At 43.8% G+C, this 21,577-nt stretch overlaps 1 protein-coding gene across 3 annotated transcripts in view; it reads left to right on the top strand.

Annotated features, from left to right (window-relative positions):
- MECOM (MDS1 and EVI1 complex locus) overlaps window positions 1-21,577 on the top strand; it is a 777,983-nt gene that overhangs the window by 659,973 nt on the left and 96,433 nt on the right. For all 3 annotated transcript variants that reach the window (XM_030216133.1, XM_030216132.1, XM_030216134.1), the window contains one exon: window positions 21,073-21,175. In XM_030216133.1, the coding sequence (XP_030071993.1) occupies window positions 21,073-21,175 (103 nt within the window). The remainder of the gene's footprint in view (window positions 1-21,072; window positions 21,176-21,577) is intronic.

The raw sequence follows: 21,577 nt of genomic DNA, 5'->3' as shown, positions 1-21,577 counted from the left end.
TGCTTAGATTTAGGAGCAGAACGCTAGGCGTAAGATATAGAGTCCATCAGTTTATCTTCTTAAAATAGTGCCAAAATAGGTACTTTCTTGCTGACTTAACCTAGGCATCCTGTTATTAAAATACTACCCTCTAAGGGGGTCTTTTACTAAAAACTAGCACATATTGTAAGCTCACCCCAAATTAAGAGTCCTTCCTCCAGTAGACACAGAGAGAGCACTGACTCCAGTCTCAGAAACAGATTCAGCCCATCCATAGGGCCAAGAATAGCAACAGTAAAGTTAGGTGGGCCTGAACCCAAAATGGGTGGGGCAGCAGAACATCGCTGTTTACTGGATGTACCTAATCATCAACAAGTTCACTTATGAGATACTGGTAACTAGGGAGTAGATTTTTTCAGTGGCAGCCTCAAAGTTATGGAACTTTTCACTTCTGAATTTATGTAAAATTTGCACTATGGTTCACAAAATCATCTACGGCGAGGCACCAGGATATATGACAGACTTGATCGACCTACCAACCAACCAGAAACACAACCGCATCAGCTCGTAAATACCTAAATCTCAACTTTCCAAGCTGCAGAGGACTAAAATACAAATCTACTTACGCAGCCAGTTTTTCCTACATCAGCACACAACTATGGAACGCTCTACCAAAAGCCGTGAAAACCACGTACGATCACCTCCAATTCAGGAAAAAAACTAAAAACTCACCTGTTTCAAAAGGCATACCCTCCCGACCCAACATAAATGCATGTACTTCGCGACACCATAACACTACAGTTCGTAATGATCACCAAACAACTCCATCTGTTCTTGATTTCCTTCATGTGGTCCCACCACATGAACCTTATATGGTTCCCACCACATGAACCTTTTCCTACCACAACTTAATCTTGTATTTGGAATTGTTTACTCCGGAGTCTACCAACACCTCTCCGACACCATGTAAACCACATTGAGCCTGCAAGTAGGTGGGAAAATGTGGGGTACAAATGTAACAAACAAACAAACAAACAAATAAATAAATAAATAAAAATGCCTGTTAACTAATTTACCACCCTGTTTACGAATCTGTGCTAGTGGCTGCCGCGCGGCAATGCTGGCATAGTGCATTCAAAGTGAATGAGCTGTGTCAGCATTCGCGCACTGGTGTAGTAAACAGGGTGGGCGTTAAAGGAGTTTGAAGAATTGCTTAAAAACGTAATTTGCTTCAACTTGCTTACCCGAACTGAGATTGCAAGTAAAAGCTTAGTCTTATGGACAGGCCCGTGCCAAGGGTCTATGCCGCTTCCCCGCAGACGAACTGTTGGCGCCCCCCCCCCCCGCAGAAGAACAGTTGGCGCGCGCGCGCGCCCCTCTCCCCCCCGTGAAGATGATCGCTGCGCGCCCTGTGGGCCCTTAAATCTTTTACTTGCAGTCGCAGCAGCGTCTGTGAAAGCGGAGCGCTGCCGATGTCTCCCTTCCCTTCGCGCTCTTGGTTCCCTCAGGGTCCGCCTTCTTCTGATGTCAGAAGAAGGCGGGACACTGAGGGAACCAACGAGTGCAAGGGAAGGGAGACGTCGGCAGCGCTCCGTTTTCACAGACGTTGCTGCGACTGCAAGTAAAAGATTTAAAGGCCTCGGCGGCGCGGGGCGAGGGTAAGCACTGCGGCGGCACCCTCCAGAGGTGGGCGCCCTCCTGCGGTGCTTACCCCGCTTACCGCATCGGCACAGCCCTGCTTATGGAAGGTCATTGATGAACCTTTATGACATTTTCTATGTAATTACCGTAATTGTACACCCATGACAAATGTTTTGCCACAACTGAAAGGTCTTATTTTGTTCTAATTCTTCAGTGGATGTTTTATGAATGCATTGTTTCGTTTTGTTATGTGTTTTATTGTAACCTACTCTGCGTATTAAAATAGTGAGTTATAAGTTTTTGATAATAATGGTGACCATTGTGTTTTTTTCTAGTAAAAAAGGTACCGGTACTCAAATGCTAGGCCACCCTTCAGGGGTGGGGTGATCACTGAGGGACCCACCCCACAATAGCCAGGCCCCCTGCAACCAGTCCCAGAATCTATGACAAGGCAGAATGGGTGTGTAGAGCCTGAGCTCTTTCATGAAAACTTGGGGTCCATGGGTCAATTTTAGCAGACAATGGAAAAGGTGCCGGCACTCAGTACCCCCCCAAGCACCCCCTCAAAAAAAAGCCCTGATGATGACATTTTTTTAATTTTGTTTTTTTTTTTACTGGTTTTGGGACAAGCCCCAGAACAAATGTTTTTCAAATGCTCTAATGTTGATATGAACCAGTTTGGATACTGGGGAGTCGACCACAAAAGTGAAGGAACACCGATCCGTATGAACGTAGAGGGAACGCTGTAAAGGAGTAGGGTAAAAGAATGGCACTTCCAGGGATCCATGATTGGAAGACCATAATGTTGTTCTGCGTGTGAAGAACTTTTGACTTCTTTGTGTCCTTGGAAGTGCCATTCTTTTCCCCTACTCCTTTAGACTGTTCCAGTTTGGATTCTTCCAAACTCACTAAAAAGGCAATTCTAATTTAGCCAATTCTGGTGCCTCATTTAAGGTGCTAATAGTGAAAATGTTATTCCTATAGGCCCTGCTGCAAATAACAAGTGCTAATCTGACTGGAGGAGTGGCCTAATGGTTAGTGCAGTGGGTTGTAGACCTGGGGAACTGGGTTCAATTCCCTTTATAGCACTGTGTGACCTTGGGCAAGTCACCTAGCCCACCATTGCCCCAGGTACAATAGATTGTGAGCCCATTTGGGACAGTGCCAGTCCTGTAAACCGCTTAGGTCTAGGTTGTATAAAAATACTTAACTAAATAATTAATCTTTAATAAAAGACCCCTTAAATATAGTAGTATGGATCTTGTCAAACATCTAGGTCGGTCTAAAGGCTCTGTTAACTGTAGGTCTAAAATTACTGTACATATTTCTGACTAGATCTAAAAGAGAGACTGGGTATTCTCTCTGCTGTTGGACGTGGCAAGGTGTGCATGGCATCTTTTGATCTTCGGTAGACATTGCCATAATTGCCTTGCCAGGGTATAGTAGGCCAGCCTTGCTGAGCCTGGAGAAAATGGTCCTCTACATAAGTTGCCTCGAATAGACCTTAAGAACTATTTATAGCTAATGTGCATGAGTATTCAAACATGAAGAGGGGACCTGTGTGGTCCTGAAAGTTGATGTATGACAGTATCAGCTAAAGGTGCTCACAGCCTGCAAAGAATTCACAGTTGTATTAAAAACATCCTCAGATTTTATTTCTGATGCTTAATATTATGTTATATTAACCAAGTAATTCAATCAAAACACAAAAATATAACAAGTTAACTCCAAAGGAATGAGGTGGCAGCAGATGTGGAAAGCCGTCTCAATGTGGATTTCAAAGGAGCGTATTTTCTCCTTATTATTTCAATAATTACAGCTTCCCCATGTAGGTTGAAGTTCACTCATAACTCTGGCTTCTGTCATCTTTACACATGCCAAAGGCAATCCATTAGCCCAAATGAAAAGGTCAGTTCTTGACCAGGAAGAAGTCAGTGAGAAGTCAGAACAATGAGGCCTCGTTCGTGTATTTCAAGAGTACATTTTCTGTTGTTTCCTCTTTATGGTTTATGATTTATGGTTTATTTAACATCTGATACACTGCCCATTATTAATGAACATCAGAGCAGTTTACAGACATTTACCCAATATCAGATTTAAAAATATACAAATAAAAAAATAAACTAAAAACTGAGAAATCCAATTAAAAGAAAAAAAAAAGTACATATGAATAAAATACGTTGAAATCTGCTGTAATGCAGCAGCACAAGACTACCACCTCAAATCCATGCCAGGCCAATGAAAAGAAATCACCATTATAACTCATATGCCTTAATAAAAAGATGCGTTTTCAAGGTTGATTTAAATCTAGGATCTGGGGTTCCTAGCCCATTATAAACCATAAAGCTGTATGTCTCTGTTGATCACCCCACCCCTCACCTATCCACACCCTTCCTGTTAGAATATCAATGATATGCTTTGATGTCCCCATGCATACCTCCTACCCACCCCCCTCCTCCCACCCTGTCAGACTGTCATAGTAATGCTTGAATGTTTTCACTTATATACACTGTCAGCTAGCACATTTGCTTATTTCCGATCTGACGAAGAAGGGGAAACCTTCGAAAGCTAATCAAGAAATGTATTAAGTTATGTCCAATAAAAAAGGTATCATCTTATTTTCTTTTCCATGTTTTATTTTGTTTGATTTCTATTGATAACCTTAAGAGTGGACTAACACGGCTCCCACACTCCTCTAATCTAGGAAGGGAAAGCTCAGATCTTATTTGAAAAGACAGCCCATTCCATAATGTTGGTGCCATGCCAGTAAAAATCGAATCCCTAATAAGGTCTAAGTGGAAATACCTAAAGGATATGGAGTCAAGATAGCATTGGAGGAGCAGGGAAGATCCTGTTCAAGGCCAGAGGGTGCAGCGCAGTGAGGTGCAACTCTGGAAGAGAGGAGAGAGACGAGGGTCTGGTCCCAGAGGAGTTTGCTGGTAACAACCAGTGGAGGTGTGGCCTAGTGGTTAGAGCGTCAGTCTTGATATCCAGCGGTGGCCAGTTCAAATCCCACTGCTGCTCAGGGCCGTGCCAACACGGTAAGCGAGGTAAGCATGGCAGGAAGGCGCCATCCTCTGGGGGGCGCCCCGCCGCACCATGCTTACCTCACCCTCTTCTCCCCAGATCCTTTTCCTTTTTTTTGTTTAAATTTACCTCTGTCCGGCGGCAGCGTAGCGTTAGTGAGGAGGCGGCGCTCCCCCGCCCCGATGTGTCAGTCTTACCTTCGCTCAGTTCCGCCTTCTTCTGACATCAGAAATGACATCAGAAGAAGGCGGGACACTGAGCGAAGGGAAGACTGACACGTCGGGGTGGGGGAGCGCCGCCTCCTCACTAACGCTACGCTGCCGCCGGACAGAGGTAAATTTAAACAGCAAAAAAGGAAAAGGAGGAGAGGGCGGGTAGTGTAGCGATCGTTTTCAGGGGGGGGCAGGGCCAACTGCAGGGGGGCGCCGGAGACCCTAGGCACGGCCCTGCTGCTGCTCCTTGTGGTCTTGGGCAAGTCACTTAACCCTCCATTGCCTGAGGTACAAAATTATATTGTGAGCCCCTCCAGGGACAGAGAAATACCCAGTGTACCTGACTGTAACTCACCTTGAACTACTACTGAAAAAGGTGTGAGCAAAATCTAAATAAATAAGTTTATCCACATTTTCCCACTTAGTTGCAGGCTCAATGTGGCTTACACAATACAGTAGAGGTAGGCTCCGGTTCAATAATACAAATACGTAGTACAGTAGTAAGCATGTAAGAAACATCAGTATAAAACAACAAAGAAATAAAGAGGGGGTAGTGATAGAAGTTGATAAACCATCGCTATCAACACAGCCTTGGATTATACAGCCCAAAGGGATGGGCGATGGACTGGAGGAGTTGTATACCTGTACAGAGTCCTGGATTGCTGTAAAAAAACTGTTTAATTAGTGAATTAGACTGTACCAAATAGTTGTGGCCGGACAGAAAACCTCTTAAACCAAATGCTGACTGTACAGAAAGAGTTTAAAGTTTGGATTTACCTCCGTTGCAGCGTTTAGTAAAGTTTTGCATAAAAGACAACTCCTTGGTATGCCGAGTATTCTTTTGAGAGGGAGAGTGAAAAGCTGTTCCCGGACTGTTAGAGGATAATGAAGAATAAGCCCAGCTTAACATTATACGGCCTACAGGAGTAAATCCGACCCCGGCCTGCGCCCAAGCTCGAGTGAGAAAGACTGAAATGAGAGGAAAGAGGGATTTGGTGAAAGGATTTTCATTTTGTGGCCCAGGTCGGTCAGAAGGAGAACTGAGCTGGTCGGTGAGACCTGGGTTACGCTTGGATCAAAGGTTTAAGTTTTTCATGATTCCTCAAGGTGGACACAATCAAAAAGGAAAAAAACAAATTCTTGAACTGAGACAACCTTCAATTTCTTCAGTGCTGCCTGATTAGCACAGGATTAGCGCAGGAGCCCTTACCACTTAGTAAATAGGTGGTGGGAAGGGCTCCCGGGGTAATGGCCATTTGCAAATTGGGAAATTAGCACGTGGCCATTACAGGAAAATATAGTAGAGGAGTGTGGTAGCCGTGTTAGTCCACTCTTAAGGTTATCAATAGAAATCAAACAAAATAAAACATGGAAAAGAAAATAAGATGATACCTTTTTTATTGGACATAACTTAATACATTTCTTGATTAGCTTTCGAAGGTTGCCCTTCTTCGTCAGATCGGAAATAAGCAAATGTTGGTAGATGACAGTGTATATAAGTGAAAACATTCAAGCATTACTATGACAGTAAAATAGATACCATTGGAGATTCTACATGGAATGTTGCTATTCCACTAGCAACATTCCATGTAGAAGGCTGCGCAGGCTTCTGTTTCTGTGAGTCTGACGTCCTGCACGTCAGACTCACAGAAGCAGAAGCCTGCGCGGCCACATTGGTGATCCGCAAGGGCCGACTTCTACATGGAATGTTGCTAGTGGAATAGCAACATTCCATGTAGAATCTATAGAAATCAAACAAAATAAAACATGGAAAAGAAAATAAGATGATACCTTTTTTATTGGACATAACTTAATACATTTCTTGATTAGCTTTCGAAGGTTGCCCTTCTTCGTCATTTGCTTATTTTCAATCTGGCAACCTTCGAAAACTAATCAAGAAATGTATTAAGTTATGTCCAATAAAAAAGGTATCATCTTATTTTCTTTTCCATGTTTTATTTTGTTTGATTTCTATTGATAAGGAAAATATAGAAATGTGGCCATTTTACTTCCATGCTAAAAGTGGCCGCAGCATGTGGTAAACTCACTTACTACAAACAGCGCCAGCCACTTTTGAGCATGGCTTAGTAAAAAGGCCTCTTAGTTTTCTGAATACTTTTTATGTATTTTATTTGTTTGTTTTATTTTTGGATGAAAAGATACCTGCTGTTTTCAAAACAGTGAGTCTGATTTTTGGACCTCACTACTTTTTCCACAATATATCAGGATGAACATGAAGCTTGCACAAGACTTAGGGGCAGTGGCGTAGCAATGGGGGGCCACGGGGGCCTGGCCTCCCCAAATTGGTTCTGGGGCCCCCGGTTTGGCTGGTGGGGGTCTCCAATCCCGCCAGCTAAAGCATTTGTCCTGTGCTGGTCTCACATTGCCTGGCGCCCTGTCCTGTTTTCAGTCGCTGTGCACGCTCGTTTTAATGAAACTCCAAGCATCAAATTAAAGAGATAAACTTTTTTAACTTCAGAAAAATGCATTCCATTCTATAGTAATGGTGCACTGGATTAAATAGAAGTTTATACAAGAGAGTGCTTTTCAGAGCTTTGAGGTTCCATTTGTTTAAATTTTTATAGATGTAGAACTTTTGCAAACTTTTCCTTTATCGGTAAATTTTAAGTTTGTGCAATAGTTAGGTATTGTTTGCTGCTCTCTCTATATAGTAACTTTATAGTAACTATATATAATTCTCTCTCTCTCTCTCTCTATATATATATATATATAGTTACTATATATGGTAACTATAAAGCATGACCATTAATGCAAAAAATAGAAAATTAGGGTTTTTACAACCACGGTAAAAATAGCTTTAGCGCGCAGGAAAGACCCACCTAAGGGCGCATTATAGCCAATTTCTTCCGCAGCATAGTAAAAGGTTCTCGTAGTGCCTTAGCATCTCACACCCAAATTAGATGTCTTGTAGTGGGTGCACCCAAGTGGAATGACCTTTCAGGAACTTTGGTGTAAAAAATAAAAATCAGAAAAATATATTTTATATTGATACTGTTTTTTGTTTCATTTTATTTATATCAGTTAGCAGATACAAACATCAAACAAAACTCTGGGGTACAATGAAAATAATACAACCCCTCCCAACACCCCTGCATCCCCTCCTCCGTAATCTATCCAGGAAGACAAGTTGTCTAGCCAACAATAAGCCTCCTACAAGCTTGTCAACTATTCAGTACCCGACTGCAAGCCACATGGGACAAGGTGGACCATGAAGGTTCCCAACACCATTGTAAGTGACAAACTTGGCTCATATCCCAGTCTTGCCCCGCAGCCCGCTCAAAGAGCAATCACTGAATCATGTAAGTGCGCCAATGGGCCAAAGAAGGAGGGCTTTCATTCAACCACTGAGCCAAGACTGTTTTAAGACCGATGAGCACAGCCTGATGCAAGAAAGGCCTCATTCCCTTAGGAACAGGGTGCGTGAGATCATATAGCCCGAAGAGGCCGTAAGCATTGCAGTGCCATTGGACACGCTACATTTGACTCACATATGCAAATAGTTGTTTCCAGTAATGGCTAATTACAGTACAAGTCCAAAACATGTGAGCCAGGGATCCACCTAATTAGGGCTGCAGTCACTCCTGCCGGAAAAAACCCTGCTCTACAACCGCGGAGCAATATTCCATCAGAGGTCCCAACAGGTGAATATTCATTAATTTATAATATTCAGGGGCAAAGCTATCTGGACCCAAGGCCATACAAGGATTTGAGGATTTAATGGCCTTTTGAAGCTCTATTGCAGTGATAGGGGCATTGAGGGTCTGCAGCATTTCTGGAGTAAAACATGACAGGCCCACATCAGTTAAGTAATCAGTCACCAAAGTGTCTGCAGCATATAAAGCCTGAAAATGGTTGTAAAAAGCCTGCGCTATGTGATCTACTCTATTCAATGATGCGCTGTCGGGTCCCACAGTGGTGGAAATATACTGAGAACTAGACCATGCCTTGACCACCCGTGCTAGCATCCAGTCCAGCTTGTTACCATAGCGGTAAAACATACTTATGATAGAACAGGCTATGCTTGACATGATCATGAACTAAAGTATTAAGCACCTCTTGAGTAGCTAAGTAGACCTCTTTATGGGTGCGACACAGGTGTAACGCGTAGGCATACTTCTTCACCCGTAAATCTCGCTCCAGTTGTATCACACTGTTGGCAATATGACGAGCCTATACAGCTGTATAGGAGATGATGTCACCATGAAGCACTGCTTCGGAGGCCTTCCAGAACAACAGAGGATCTGAAGCGTGTTTTCGGTTGAAATGAACATTGTCCGCCCACTTCTCTACAAGATATTGTTGGAAATGGGGATCTTTGTTCAAAAACGCTGGAAAATGCCACCCAATTCCACCAAACCTCTGAGATGATATTGCCACATCGATCCATATCAGGACGTGATCAGATATGGCTATGGAACCAATTTCGGTGCAATGTGCGAAAAAAACAGGCGTGTAGTAAGGATGTAGTCAATATGTGATAAATGCACCCGAGAGAAGTGGGTGTAGTCACGATCAGTAGGATGTAATAACCGCCATGGATCAACCAGTAGTACAGTAGTAAACAAATGCCAACGACCATCAGAATAGATTTTCAACTGCACTGGGTACAACAGCATGAAACACAACTTCCTTTGCACGCGGACAGAACAAATGGGGGTGAATGCCTTCTGACATTCTGTAAGAGCTGATGAATAATCCTGGAAAATTCGGATCACTGTGCCTTCATATTTATCTCCTTCACGATTTTGCTTGTTACAGGCGCATTAGGTCTGCCTTCTGCACATAGTTATGAAATTTGGTGACGATGGGCCTTGGACGCGCTTCCCAATCACGCTTGCGACCTAATCTGTGCCCATGCTTTAGTTGGTTAGGCCGAACGCCTTGTGGCAGAGGAAACTTATCTGATAACCTGTCCTCCAAAACGTGATCTGGCAAACCTCCGGCAGTGTCTCAGGAAATCCAACGAACCGTAAGTTGTCCTGCCAAGACCTATTCTCCAGGTCATCGATCTTTGTAGCGTGCTCTTTTAACTGCATCTGAAGTACTGCCAGATCATGCTGGCATGTTTGTGTCTTGTCTTCCAGGTGAGAAACTCGGACCTCAAGCTCCCCAGTCCTCGTAGATATCTTGGTTAACAGCTATTGCACCGAGGTTAATTGTTCCGATAGCTGTAAAAGACAGATTATGTAATGACTATACCATATTAACACCCTGTAAGCCACATTGAGCCTGCAAAAAGGTGGGATAATGTGGGGTACAAATGCAATAAATAAATGAATAAATATACAATCATCACTCCCTTCGACCCTCATGTTGCCTGATACACACCTACCTCTTGTGACAACAATATAACCTTGTATTTGTTATCAACCGACTTGGCGAACGCCATTACGGTACTATGAAAGCCACATTGAGCCTGCAAATAGGTGGGAAATGTGGGGTACAAATGTAACAAATAAATAAATATAAATAAAATCCAGTGCTCACATGACTGTTGAGATGATGTCCTCCTTCCATGCTCCTGTAAAGGTGTCTACCAGCACAGCGCGCTGGGTCCACTATCTTATCTTCAGCGACTCGCCTGTGATTCATCTCATTTTTCGTTTGGGGGTTGCCTGCCATACTGTCACACAATTTTACTAAAAACTTGTCTATATAATCTAGGGGAGATGACAGGCAACACCAGACATGCCAAAACCACCAAAAAAAAAGCTAATCAGTAGATTCCAGGGGCGCCGCTGAGCAGATCAGGCTAATACATCCTGCCTGTTCACAGCATCAGATGACCAGTCCACGTTACTGTTTTAATGTGTGTGCAGTGAGGCGAATTGTGCAAGAATTCTACATTCCTAGCTCTGAAATACGAAATATGGATTATAAGCAAGGCAGATAGTACTTCCTTGAAATCATTTGCCATTGCATGTCCAGACAACAGCCCTTAACAAAGCTGCTAGTTTTAACTGTCTTGGGAGGGTATTGTCTCTTTAACCTCCCTGTTTCCGAGAAGCCATCGTAGAGTTCTAATATGTCACAATTGAAATGTCAACACGCTGTTGGAAAGGAAGCCAATAAGTTAAACCTTTGTGAGCTGCCAAAAAAGAGGTGATTCAAAGCATTGAGAGAAATTCATTGTTTTCTAGAGGAAAGCTGAATTCCAGTGTGAAATATGCTGCCTAAATGCAAATACATGAATTGACGTGGAAACCATCGATCCCCTCCCCCCAACCCACCCACAACCAGTGTATTGCATGTTCAGTACAGCTGTTTGAGAATCAGGGTTGAACCTAAGAAGGCCTGAAAGGGTGTACCGGTTGAGATAGTGGAGACCAGCACTTTTAGGCATTCTTAGGATGGATGTGGTGGGTTTGAAATTCTCTTGACTTTCAAGGCTATCTGTCTTTGTCGGTCATCCCCTAGGTTTCTTCTCATTGTCTTAGGTCTTTTAGAGGTCCTTTCACAAAACTGTGGTAAAAAGTGGCCTTAGCGCACCCTTTACATGGGTCTTTCCTGTGTTCTAAGGCCATTTTACTACAGCCATAAAAATGCCTTTTTTTGTATTTTTTTGCATTAATGGCCATGCAATAATATTTCTGTATATCTAGACTAGTTCTTATTTTATTTATTTATTTATTTATTTATTTATTTACGGTTCATTTCTACCCCACATTTTCCCACAAATGCAAGCACAATGTGGCTTCCATGAATTACAAAAGTTAAAAGATACAACACATGATTTTAGCAGTAGAATAAGGATAAAACGTTAGCAGCAATTAGGATGGCTAAACAGCAGAATTACTAATGAAATACACTTGTTCAAAAAGGTACGTTTTCAGCAGCTTCTTGAAAAGAAGGTGGTCAGCTTGCGATTTTAATTCTTATAACCACACAATGCATTCATGAAATCTTTTTAATGCTCTTTCAGTGTTCTATTTGTCTTAGTGACCTCATCACTATATTACCGAATTTTTTTATTGTAACTCAGTGCTAACTTTTTTATTAGATACTCATCTTATTTAGATGTATCGGTCCCAGGGGTTGATGTTACTGTCTGACATGCATGTTTTGCCCTTCCCTAGGGCTGTCTCAAGGACTGACTCCTACAAAAAATAGAAATATGTAAAAAATACCACCCAACCTTAAATGGCACGTCGATAGAGTTAGTAATTTTTTAACATACTCTTAACGACCATCCGCAGCATTCTTCCCCTCAATCCTAACCCTTTGCCATCTTAGCGTCAGCTCTGCTTAAATGATTACAGAGTTGTGCCCTCGCAAAGATGGCGGCGGCGTGTTAGTACCTATCTTTAATAGTTTCATCGATCTGACGTCACGCAACTATGTCTCGGCCACAACACTTAGTGGGCCATGTACACAACTGAGGTCACTAAGACAAACGGAACACTGAAAGAGCATTAAAAAGATTTCATGAATGCATTGTGTGGTTATAAGAACTAGTTAGTGGGGACCAGCCACGATATACGGAGCTATAATTCTTGAGGTCCCATAAGTGAATGCATTAACAACTAGCCAGAGAGAGTGGTGCATGCAATAATGTTGACATTAGTGCACAGCCATTTTGTAAAATTATCATATATGCACTTACAGCCATTCATTATGTTGGCGGTAAGGGCTCCCATGGTATCCCTGCGCTAACCAGTTAGCGCAGGGGTAGGCAATCTCTGACCTTGAGGGCCGCAACCCAGTCAGATTTTCGGGGTTCCCCCAATGAATATGCATAAGATCTGTTTGAATGCACTGTTTCCATTGGATGCAGATAGATCTCATGCATATTCATTAGGGAAATCCTGAAAACCCAAATGGGTTGTGGCCCCTTCAGGACCGAGATTGGCCACTCCCGAGTTAGCGTAATGTAGATGTGCTAATTAGTTAGCGCATGAACACCCACTTTCCTCTCCTGACACACCCCTTCAAAAACACATTTTAGCATGTGCACCTTTTTTTTTTGTTGTTGTTACATTTGTACCCCGCGCTTTCCCACTCATGGCAGGCTCAATGCGGCTTACATGGGGCAATGGAGGGTTAAGTGACTTGCCCAGAGTCACAAGGAGCTGCCTGTGCCTGAAGTGGGAATTGAACTCAGTTCCTCAGTTCCCCAGGACCAAAGTCCACCACCCTAACCACTAGGCCACTCCTCCACTGTTGCTACTATTTGAGATTCTACAAGGAATGTTGCTATTCCACTAGCAACATTCCATGTAGAAGTCGGCCCTTGCAGATCACCAATGTGGCCGCGCAGGCTTCTGCTTCTGTGAGTCTGACGTCCTGCACGTACGTGCAGAACGTCAGACTCACAGAAACAGAAGCCTATGCAGCCTTCTACATGGAATGTTACTAGTGAAATAGCAACATTCCATATAGAATCTCCAATAGTAGCAACAGAATCTCCAATAGTAGCAACATTCCATGTAGAATCTCCAATAGTATCTATTTTATTTTTGTTACATTTGTACCCCGCGCTTTCCCACTCATGGCAGGCTCAATGCGGCTTACATGGGGCAATGGAGGGTTAAGTGACTTGCCCAGAGTCACAAGGAGCTGCCTGTGCCTGAAGTGGGAATCGAACTCAGTTCCTCAGGACCAAAGTCCACCACCCTAACCACTAGGCCACTCCTCCACAAAAGTTTCTGCTGGACACCTGAGCATGTCCTGCAATACTCCAGTTTTAGCTGTATTAGGCACTCATTAGCGCATAATTCAGCGTAGTGAAAGGACCACTTAATGATCACTGCTTGGTTCTTCCTCCTTCCGTTGCATGTTTGGAATCTATGAAAGAGTCTATGTCTCTCTTTTTAGCTCCATCATTTTGGAGTCTGAACGTTTTTTTTTCTGAATTTTAGAGTGTCTCTGAAGATGCGTTTGTTTTGTTTGGCCATTGAGTCGGGAGGGAGGTCATAGTGCAACTGCACCTTTTCTATTTTTTATTTTCTATTATTATTTTTATCTTAATTTTTATTCCTATTGTACTTAGATTTTATTATATTTATATATGCATATATATTCACTGGCCCCCCCATCAAAGAGCGAATCAACTTCAAGGTCCGTACGTTAATCCATAAGATTATCCATGGTGAATCTCCGGGCTGTATGTTTAACCTGATTGACCTTCCAACCAGAAACATGTCTGAATCCTCGTGAAATTACCTCAACCTGCATTACTCCAATTGCAAAGGACTCAAGTACAAAACTTATTTTGGATCCAACTTCTCCTACCTAGGCAGCCAACTCTGGAATACCCTCCCCAGACCTATCCGCTCAATCTGTCACTATCTACCCTTCCGGAAAGCACTAAAGACCCATCTATTTAAGCAAGCTTATCCAAATGAGCCAGACTAATCTTATGAACCCATCTACCCAACACATACCCAGAAGACAACGACATTGCTCCAGACTAAATCTCCCACCTTCCTCCCTTCCACATCACCTATCTTTACCTACTTATCTCTTTTATTATCCTGTTATATTTGTTATATTATATTGTTATATTGTTCTTCCCATTACTATGTAAGCCGCATTGAGCCTGCTTTGAGTGGGAAAGCGCGGGATACACATGTAATAAATAATAATAATAATATTTCTTTGGTATGGATGTGTCTGTTTTCCTATCTAATATTGTAGTCCCTTTTAATTTTCTTTTTCCTAATATTATTATTATTTTGTAAACTGCTTTGACTGTGTGTCAGAGATGAGGGTATATCACATTTTTTAATAAATTAATCAACTGAACTAAAAAGTTGAGGTCGGATAATAGTATTTTTTTATTTTTGTTACATTTGTACCCCGCACTTTCCCACTCATGGCAGGCTCTATGCGGCAGGCAATGGAGGGTTAAGTGACTTGCCCAGAGTCACAAGGAGCTGCCTGTGCCGGGAATCGAACTCAGTTCCTCAGTAGGGATGGGAACTGGACCTTTATATGTTCATCCTAAAGTGGAAGCCTCATGGCAGAGTGCATGGGCAGATTTGGCCTTTTTTTTCTGCCGTCATCTACCACGTTATAATGGCCTGTGGAAGGAAAGGGAGACATGGTCTTCAGAACGCGAGATGACCGGCCCCGTACATGTGATCCAGACTAGTGCTGTTTCTTTCCTTGGGTGCGCTCTTAGCAAACAATGCTCAGGCTCCCAGTTCCGATGACTGATGAGGTTTTCCTGTACAGCTTTGTGTCTTTGTGAAGACAATGCTGGGATGATCTCATTTTATCTTGTGAGAACATTTTTTTTTTCCTTGTACTTATTTCAGCATGATTAGGCAGCTTGTAAACAGAAGGTGACTGGCCTTTTGTTTTCCAAACAAGCCTTAGACATAAAAAAGAAAAGAACAAGGCATAGGAAACACTTCCTAGTAAGTTATATATAGAGATATTTCGCACATTTTTGTGGTTGGGGCCATTGAAGGATGATAAACATTTGGGTGTTAGGGCCACCTACTGGAAAGACACAAAACGGCAGGTGCAAAACAGTCCTTTGAGGTGTGGACTTTGCCCTGCATAGCATTATTAATTATGGGGGTCTTAGCTCGAGTTATCTGCAGCAGGGCCCATAGGAATAAAATGGGCCCTGCTGCAGATAACGTGAGCTAATCTTTAGTAAAAGACTCCCTACGATTAAACATCTAGTGCTAATAAAACTACTACTAGTACTATAAATCATTTCTGTAGCGCTACCAGTCGTACGCAGTGCTTCACAATAAAAGCAGCCAAAATTCTGGTCCCTTCCTTTTAAGCAATAAAACGAGGCTAAATCTGACTCTGTGTTTCATAAGCGCCATTTGCAATTTTGATGCCAGCTTATTTTTGTCTCACACTAACCAATGCGTAGTGCAGGGGTTCTCAACCCAGTCCTTCCGACCCAGGCAGCCAGTCAGGTTTTCAGGATACCCATAATGAATATGCATGAGATAGATTTGCATACAATTGAAGCAGGGCCGCCGAGAGGGGGGGGGGGACAAAATTCCCCGGCGCCGCCGCCGCAGTCTGGCCCGCACTCTGTCGCTCCCTGGCATTGAATTTAAGCGCCTCACCTTCGAAAGCGCAGCAAGCAGCGGCAGACCACTCCTTCCTTCCGTGTCCCGCCCTCGCGAAGTTACGTCCGGCGAGGGCGGGACACGGAAGGAAGGAGTGGTCTGCCGCTGCTTGCTGTGCTTTCGAAGGTGAGGCGCTTAAGGTCTGTGCAGAGGGCCCGGGGGTGGAGAGAGGGCCTGGTGGCGGGTGGAGGCGGGGCCCGGGGGCGGCCTTGTCCCGGGCCTGGCCCAGTCTCTCGGCGGCCCTGAATTGAAGTAGGGCATGCCAATCGATGTATATTCATTGTGGGTATCCTGAAAACCTTACCAGCTAGGTGTGTTCCGAGGACCAGGTTGAGTACAATGAGGGCTCTGAGGAGAATGCAGAGAGGTTTGTGTGCATTTGTCTGTGCTGTGCTAAAATTAATTCTGAGACGACTTGTCGGGCTCCATAGAAAAGTTTCTTTTGTCCATCAACACCTACCTGCTATCAGACCAGCACATGAGGATGCACAGGGAATTAGATTTGAGTTTAATATTGGAATTTATTTACTGCCTTTGTGAAGAAATTCACACAAGGCCCTGTACAGCAAGAATAAGCTGGATATAGGCAATAGACAATTACAGCAGTAAAAATATTCAAATAAAAATATATACTATGGACTAGTATGTTACTGGCAGTGACAACACAATACACGTTAAAACTTCATAGTAGACGGTATAGGGTGTAAGTGGAGATGGGACATATAGACAGATATGATAGAGTAACAGGAGTTACATAGAATATAAAGGTGACTAGCTTAGGGGTCCTTTTACTAAGGTGCCCTGAACAATGGCCTGTGGTAGTGTAGGCGTGGGTTTTGGGTGCGCGCAGGATTATTTTTCAGCACCCCTACCAAAAAATGCCTTTTTAAAATTTTTGCCGAGAATGGACGTGTGGCAAAATGAAAAATGCCGTGTGTCCATTTTTGGGTCTGAGACCTTACCACCAGCCATTGACTTGGCGGTAAGGTCTCACGCGGTAACTGGGCGGTAACGACCTACGCGCGTCAAATGCCACTTGACATGCATAGCTGCCGGGTGTCAGCAATTTTAAAATATCTTTCAGACACGCGTAGCGGATGCGCGTCAAAATTGAAATTACCACAAGGGCCACACGGTAACCGGGCAGTAACTCCAATTTGGCACACATTGGGCACACGTAGGCACCTATGCGGCTTAATAACAGGGCCCCTTAACCCCTTAGTGTCCAATGTTCCCATCAATCTGTTCCCATATGGCTTATTACGGGAACATTGGACACTAAAGGGTTTAAGGAAAAGTTGCACGTGGAATCAGAAAATGCGCATGAAAATGATCTCAAAGTAGGAGTAGGTAAGTCCTGCTACGGTATTTGCCGCTGGTGTTAGTCCTGGTGTGTGTGATTAGCTAGCTAGTTGCTTCTTCCGTTAAAGGCCTGGAAGAAGAGACGAGCTTTCAGCTTTTGCTCTTGCAGCAAAAATGCCCTTTGTGGTTATGGCATCAAGAGCTTGTTTGCAACTATTCACTGTTTTTTCGTCTTTGTTTTAAATCACAGTTCTTGCTTCCTTTGCATTCCAGTGCATGTGCATTCTGGGTCTGGCCACTAGGGGATGCCATTGTGCAATGACTGGCACGCTCCTTTCCCAGCCAGAGGAGCAGAAACTGAACATGGGAGTCAGACCTAGATCTCCTACATTACCACCAAGCCATTGGGTCAGTCCTGCTCCTAATGGGATTTAAATAATGACTGCTATTCACGATGGGAATTAATTGGAATGTAGATTTTCTTCTGTGCATGTCATGAACTTCTGGACTGAGTGTTAAAATAACACATCTTGGTGGTGGTGGTGGGGGGGGGGGGGGATACCGTTAACCCTAGTTATTAGTATCTAGGTCTCATTGCATAAAATGAGACCTTTGCTAAAATAGCATGAGTTAGTGGTAAAACAACACATCTTAATGGTAGTCCACATTGATAGCTCCCCCCTTACTGTTAACCCCAGTTATTAGTAACTAGGGGGTATTTTTTTTTCTCCCGTTATGAATATTGTAACTTCGCTTTTTTTTTTTTGTTTTATTATATACTAGTAAAAGAGGCCCGTTTCTGGAGCAAATGAAACGGGCGCTAGCAAGGTTTTCCTCCCCAACACCTCCCCCCTTCTCCCTCCCTCCCTATCTACCTACCGACCCCTTCGTCGTTCTGACTCCATTGCTCCGCACCTCCTGAACGCACTGTACGCCATTGCTCCGCCCTCGGTGTGTGACGCCATTGCTCCGCCCTCAACGTCATCACGTGTGATGCGAGGGCGTGGCCCCGAGACTTGGCGATTTCGGTGGCTTCATCACCATGAACCCTTCGAACCCGTCTTGAAGGAAGTGACGGAAGTGACGTCAGTGTCTTCAGAACGTTGAGGGTGAGTTTTATTGTATAAGATTAGACAGTTGAGTATGATATAACCTGCTCATGGGTGGACAGCCTGTGGTCAGTGGGCCACCACTGAATTTTATGTGATTACCCCCCCCCCCCTCCCGAGACCATGGGAAATATACACAGAAAATATCATTAACCAGAGTTTTGGTGATTATAAATACTGTATTTTGCAAATATTTATAGAATAGCCATGCTAGTAGTTTGTTTCTATCATTATTTATTTATTTGCTGCATTTGTATCCCACATTTTCCCACCTCTTTGCAGGCTCAATGTGGCTTACGTTATGTCACAATGGCGATTGCCATTAACGGAATGAGAAGTACAGAGTATTATTACAATTAAGGTGTATAAAATATCAAGTAAATTAGAAGTAAATAAATAAATAATTCATATCAGGTATGTGAGATCAAGGATAAAGTATAACGTTCAATAATAACAATACGATTAAGGTAACCAAATTAAAGAGTTCAATGTTGGCTTGTTCTGGTACAGTTTTAATGTTCAGTCTTTTATGACGGATTCTTTTTAAAAGTCTCTTTGAGCAGGTAAGTCTTCAGTAACTTCCGGAAGGCTGTCAGATCGTACGCTGTTTTTATGGCCTTCGGTAATGCGTTCCACTGTTGCGTGCATTTTATTTATATATATTTATTTACCACAGAAGTTCTGTGGAGCTCTGTTCCAACAGTTATGTAATGCTGCAGCCTGCCAGGGGAAGTAGTGACATTCGTGCGTCCTTTGTGTGTAAAGGTTGCCCTCCCCTGGCTTAGATGTTTTGCAGGAGGTGGTATATCACATTTTAATAAATTTGAAACTTGTCTTAATGGTAGCCCATGTTGATAACTTCCCCCTTTACTGTTGACTCCAGTTATTAGTATCTGGGGGGGGGGGAGTTATCATCGTGGGCTATATTTAAGATGTGATATTTTACTGTTCACTCCAGTTATTAGTAACTAGGTATCATTGCATAAAATGGGACCGGTGTTAAAATAGCATCGGTTAGTGGTAAAATAGCATATCAATGGTAGCTGATGTTGATGGCTATGGGGAAGATTTTATATATGGCGCGTAAAAAATTGGCATAGAAATCAGTGTTGACTAAGCGTATTCTATAAATGACTAGCCGTTAAGCCCATTAAAACGGGCAAGTTTTTTGTTTTCCTGTGGCCTCCCCCCGTCCACCAACCCTGCTCTCTCCCCTGCCCTCCCCCCATGTCCAGCAGCCCTCCTCTCTCCCCTGGCCGCCCCCCCCCCGGTCCACCAACCCTGCTCTCTCCCTTGCCCTCCCCTCATGTCCAGCAACCCTCCTCTCTCCCCTGCCCTCCCCCCATGTCCACCAACCCTCCCCTCTCCCCTGCCCTCCCCCCATGTCCACCAACCCTGCTCTCTCCCTTGCCCTCCCCCATGTCCAGCTACCCTCCTCGCTGCCACTCTCTCCCCTCTCTGTGCCGGGCCCCCTGCATTGACATGACAGCGCCTCTCACCTCCGTGTGAAAGCGCTGCAGGCAGCAGAAGATCGATCTTTTGCTGCCTGCAGCGCTTTCACAAGGAGGTGAGAGGCGCTGTCATGTCAGTGCAGGGGGCCCGGCACGGAGGGGGGCGAGAGTGGCGGCGGCAATGTCGGGGAGGGGGGCCTTCAATCGTTCCTCCTTCCCCCTCCGATTCCCACGCCCCATCCTTCTCTACACATACGTTCTGGCTGTGTTGTGTACTCTCCGCCCCTCGCCCTGCCTCTGACTCCTCCTCCTCCTTTCTGGTTTTGGAGCTAGTGGAGGCGGGGCTTGGAGTTTTCCCGTCTCAACGTTCGGGCTCTACTGTGCATTTGCGGGTGAGTTGATCATGTCTCATTTATATAGATTGATGCCTAGATTTAGGCACAGTATATAGAATATGCTTAGTTGATATCTCAGAGCCTAAAACCAGGGCTTTTTTTGAGGGGGTACTTGGGGGGTACTGAGTACCAGCACCTTTTCTATTGTCTACTAAAATTGACCCACGGTCCCCAAGTTTTAATGAAAGATCTCAGGCTCTACACACCAATTCTGCCTTGTCATAGATTCTGTGACTGGTTGCAGGGGGCCTGGCTATTGTGGGGAGGGTCCCTCAGTGATCACCCCACCCCTAAAGGGTGGCCTGGCATTTGAGTACCGGCACCTTTTTCACTAGATAAAACGCACTGCCTAAAACTATGCACCTCCATTTACACCAACAAAAATGTGGCGTAAAATCCCGGCACATAGATTTAGGCGTACTGAACCATATTCTATAACTAAGCACGTAAATTTCAGGATGTCCAAGAAATGCCCGTTTCCATGCCCCTTTTTGCCTGTGCACATTAGAAGTTAGGCGCACTGCATGACAGAATGCAGTTAGCGAGTTGTGCATGTAAATTCTAATTATTGCCAATTAGTGCTCATTATTGCTTGTTAGGTGCTGTTATCAATGCTGATAAGCCAATTAAGTTACACGCGTTGTCGGGATTTTGGCACAGATCTCTATAGGCGCGCTATATAGAATCTGGGGGTATGCCCCTAAATAACTCTGTGGATGCTATCATTTTATTTTTTTGAAGTTATTTAAACAAAATGTACCCAATAAAACTTGGCATTATCATTGAAAGAGTTGTTGAACCTTTAGCATTGCTCTCTGGAATGTCCCTGCTCTTAACGAACAGGCTTTTCCCCTCCTTTCTTCGAAATTGATTAGCAAGTCATTGTTTTTCAGATATTCTACAGAGTTGTTGCCGTCATTGAGCCTGGAAAGGAGCTCTTACTGTTCATGAAGACGGAAGATTATTTGCAGGAACCAATGGCACCTGATATTCATGGTTAGTGGTTTACATCACCCATCAAGCCTGATGGGTCTTTCCATGTCAAGTGGTCTGGTGGTCCCTGCGCGACCATCACGGATTTCGATGACATTTTCTGTGAACATTCATTCATGTCCCCAATGAACATTGGTAAAGTTTTACGTTCGCTGATGCAATACTTGCTGAGATATAGTAATCTGTTTGACCCCATACTGTAGCCTTCGCGCAGGGACCACCAGACCACTTGACATGGAATGACGCTGAATGCATGGTATGCCTTAGTCATGAAAGAGACGGTGGATTACATGTAATATAATATTATATTGGCACATGAAAACCCAATGCAGAACACGTCCACCAACTTCTCTGCACGTGGTGGTGAAAGGTGAACTGAGAATAACATCTCTTTAATGACTGTGC

Source organism: Microcaecilia unicolor, chromosome 10, assembly GCF_901765095.1.
Source record: "Microcaecilia unicolor chromosome 10, aMicUni1.1, whole genome shotgun sequence".
NCBI classification, from domain to species: domain Eukaryota; kingdom Metazoa; phylum Chordata; class Amphibia; order Gymnophiona; family Siphonopidae; genus Microcaecilia; species Microcaecilia unicolor.
Note: the sequence above shows the minus strand (reverse complement) of the source record. Positions and strands in the feature narration are given on the sequence as shown.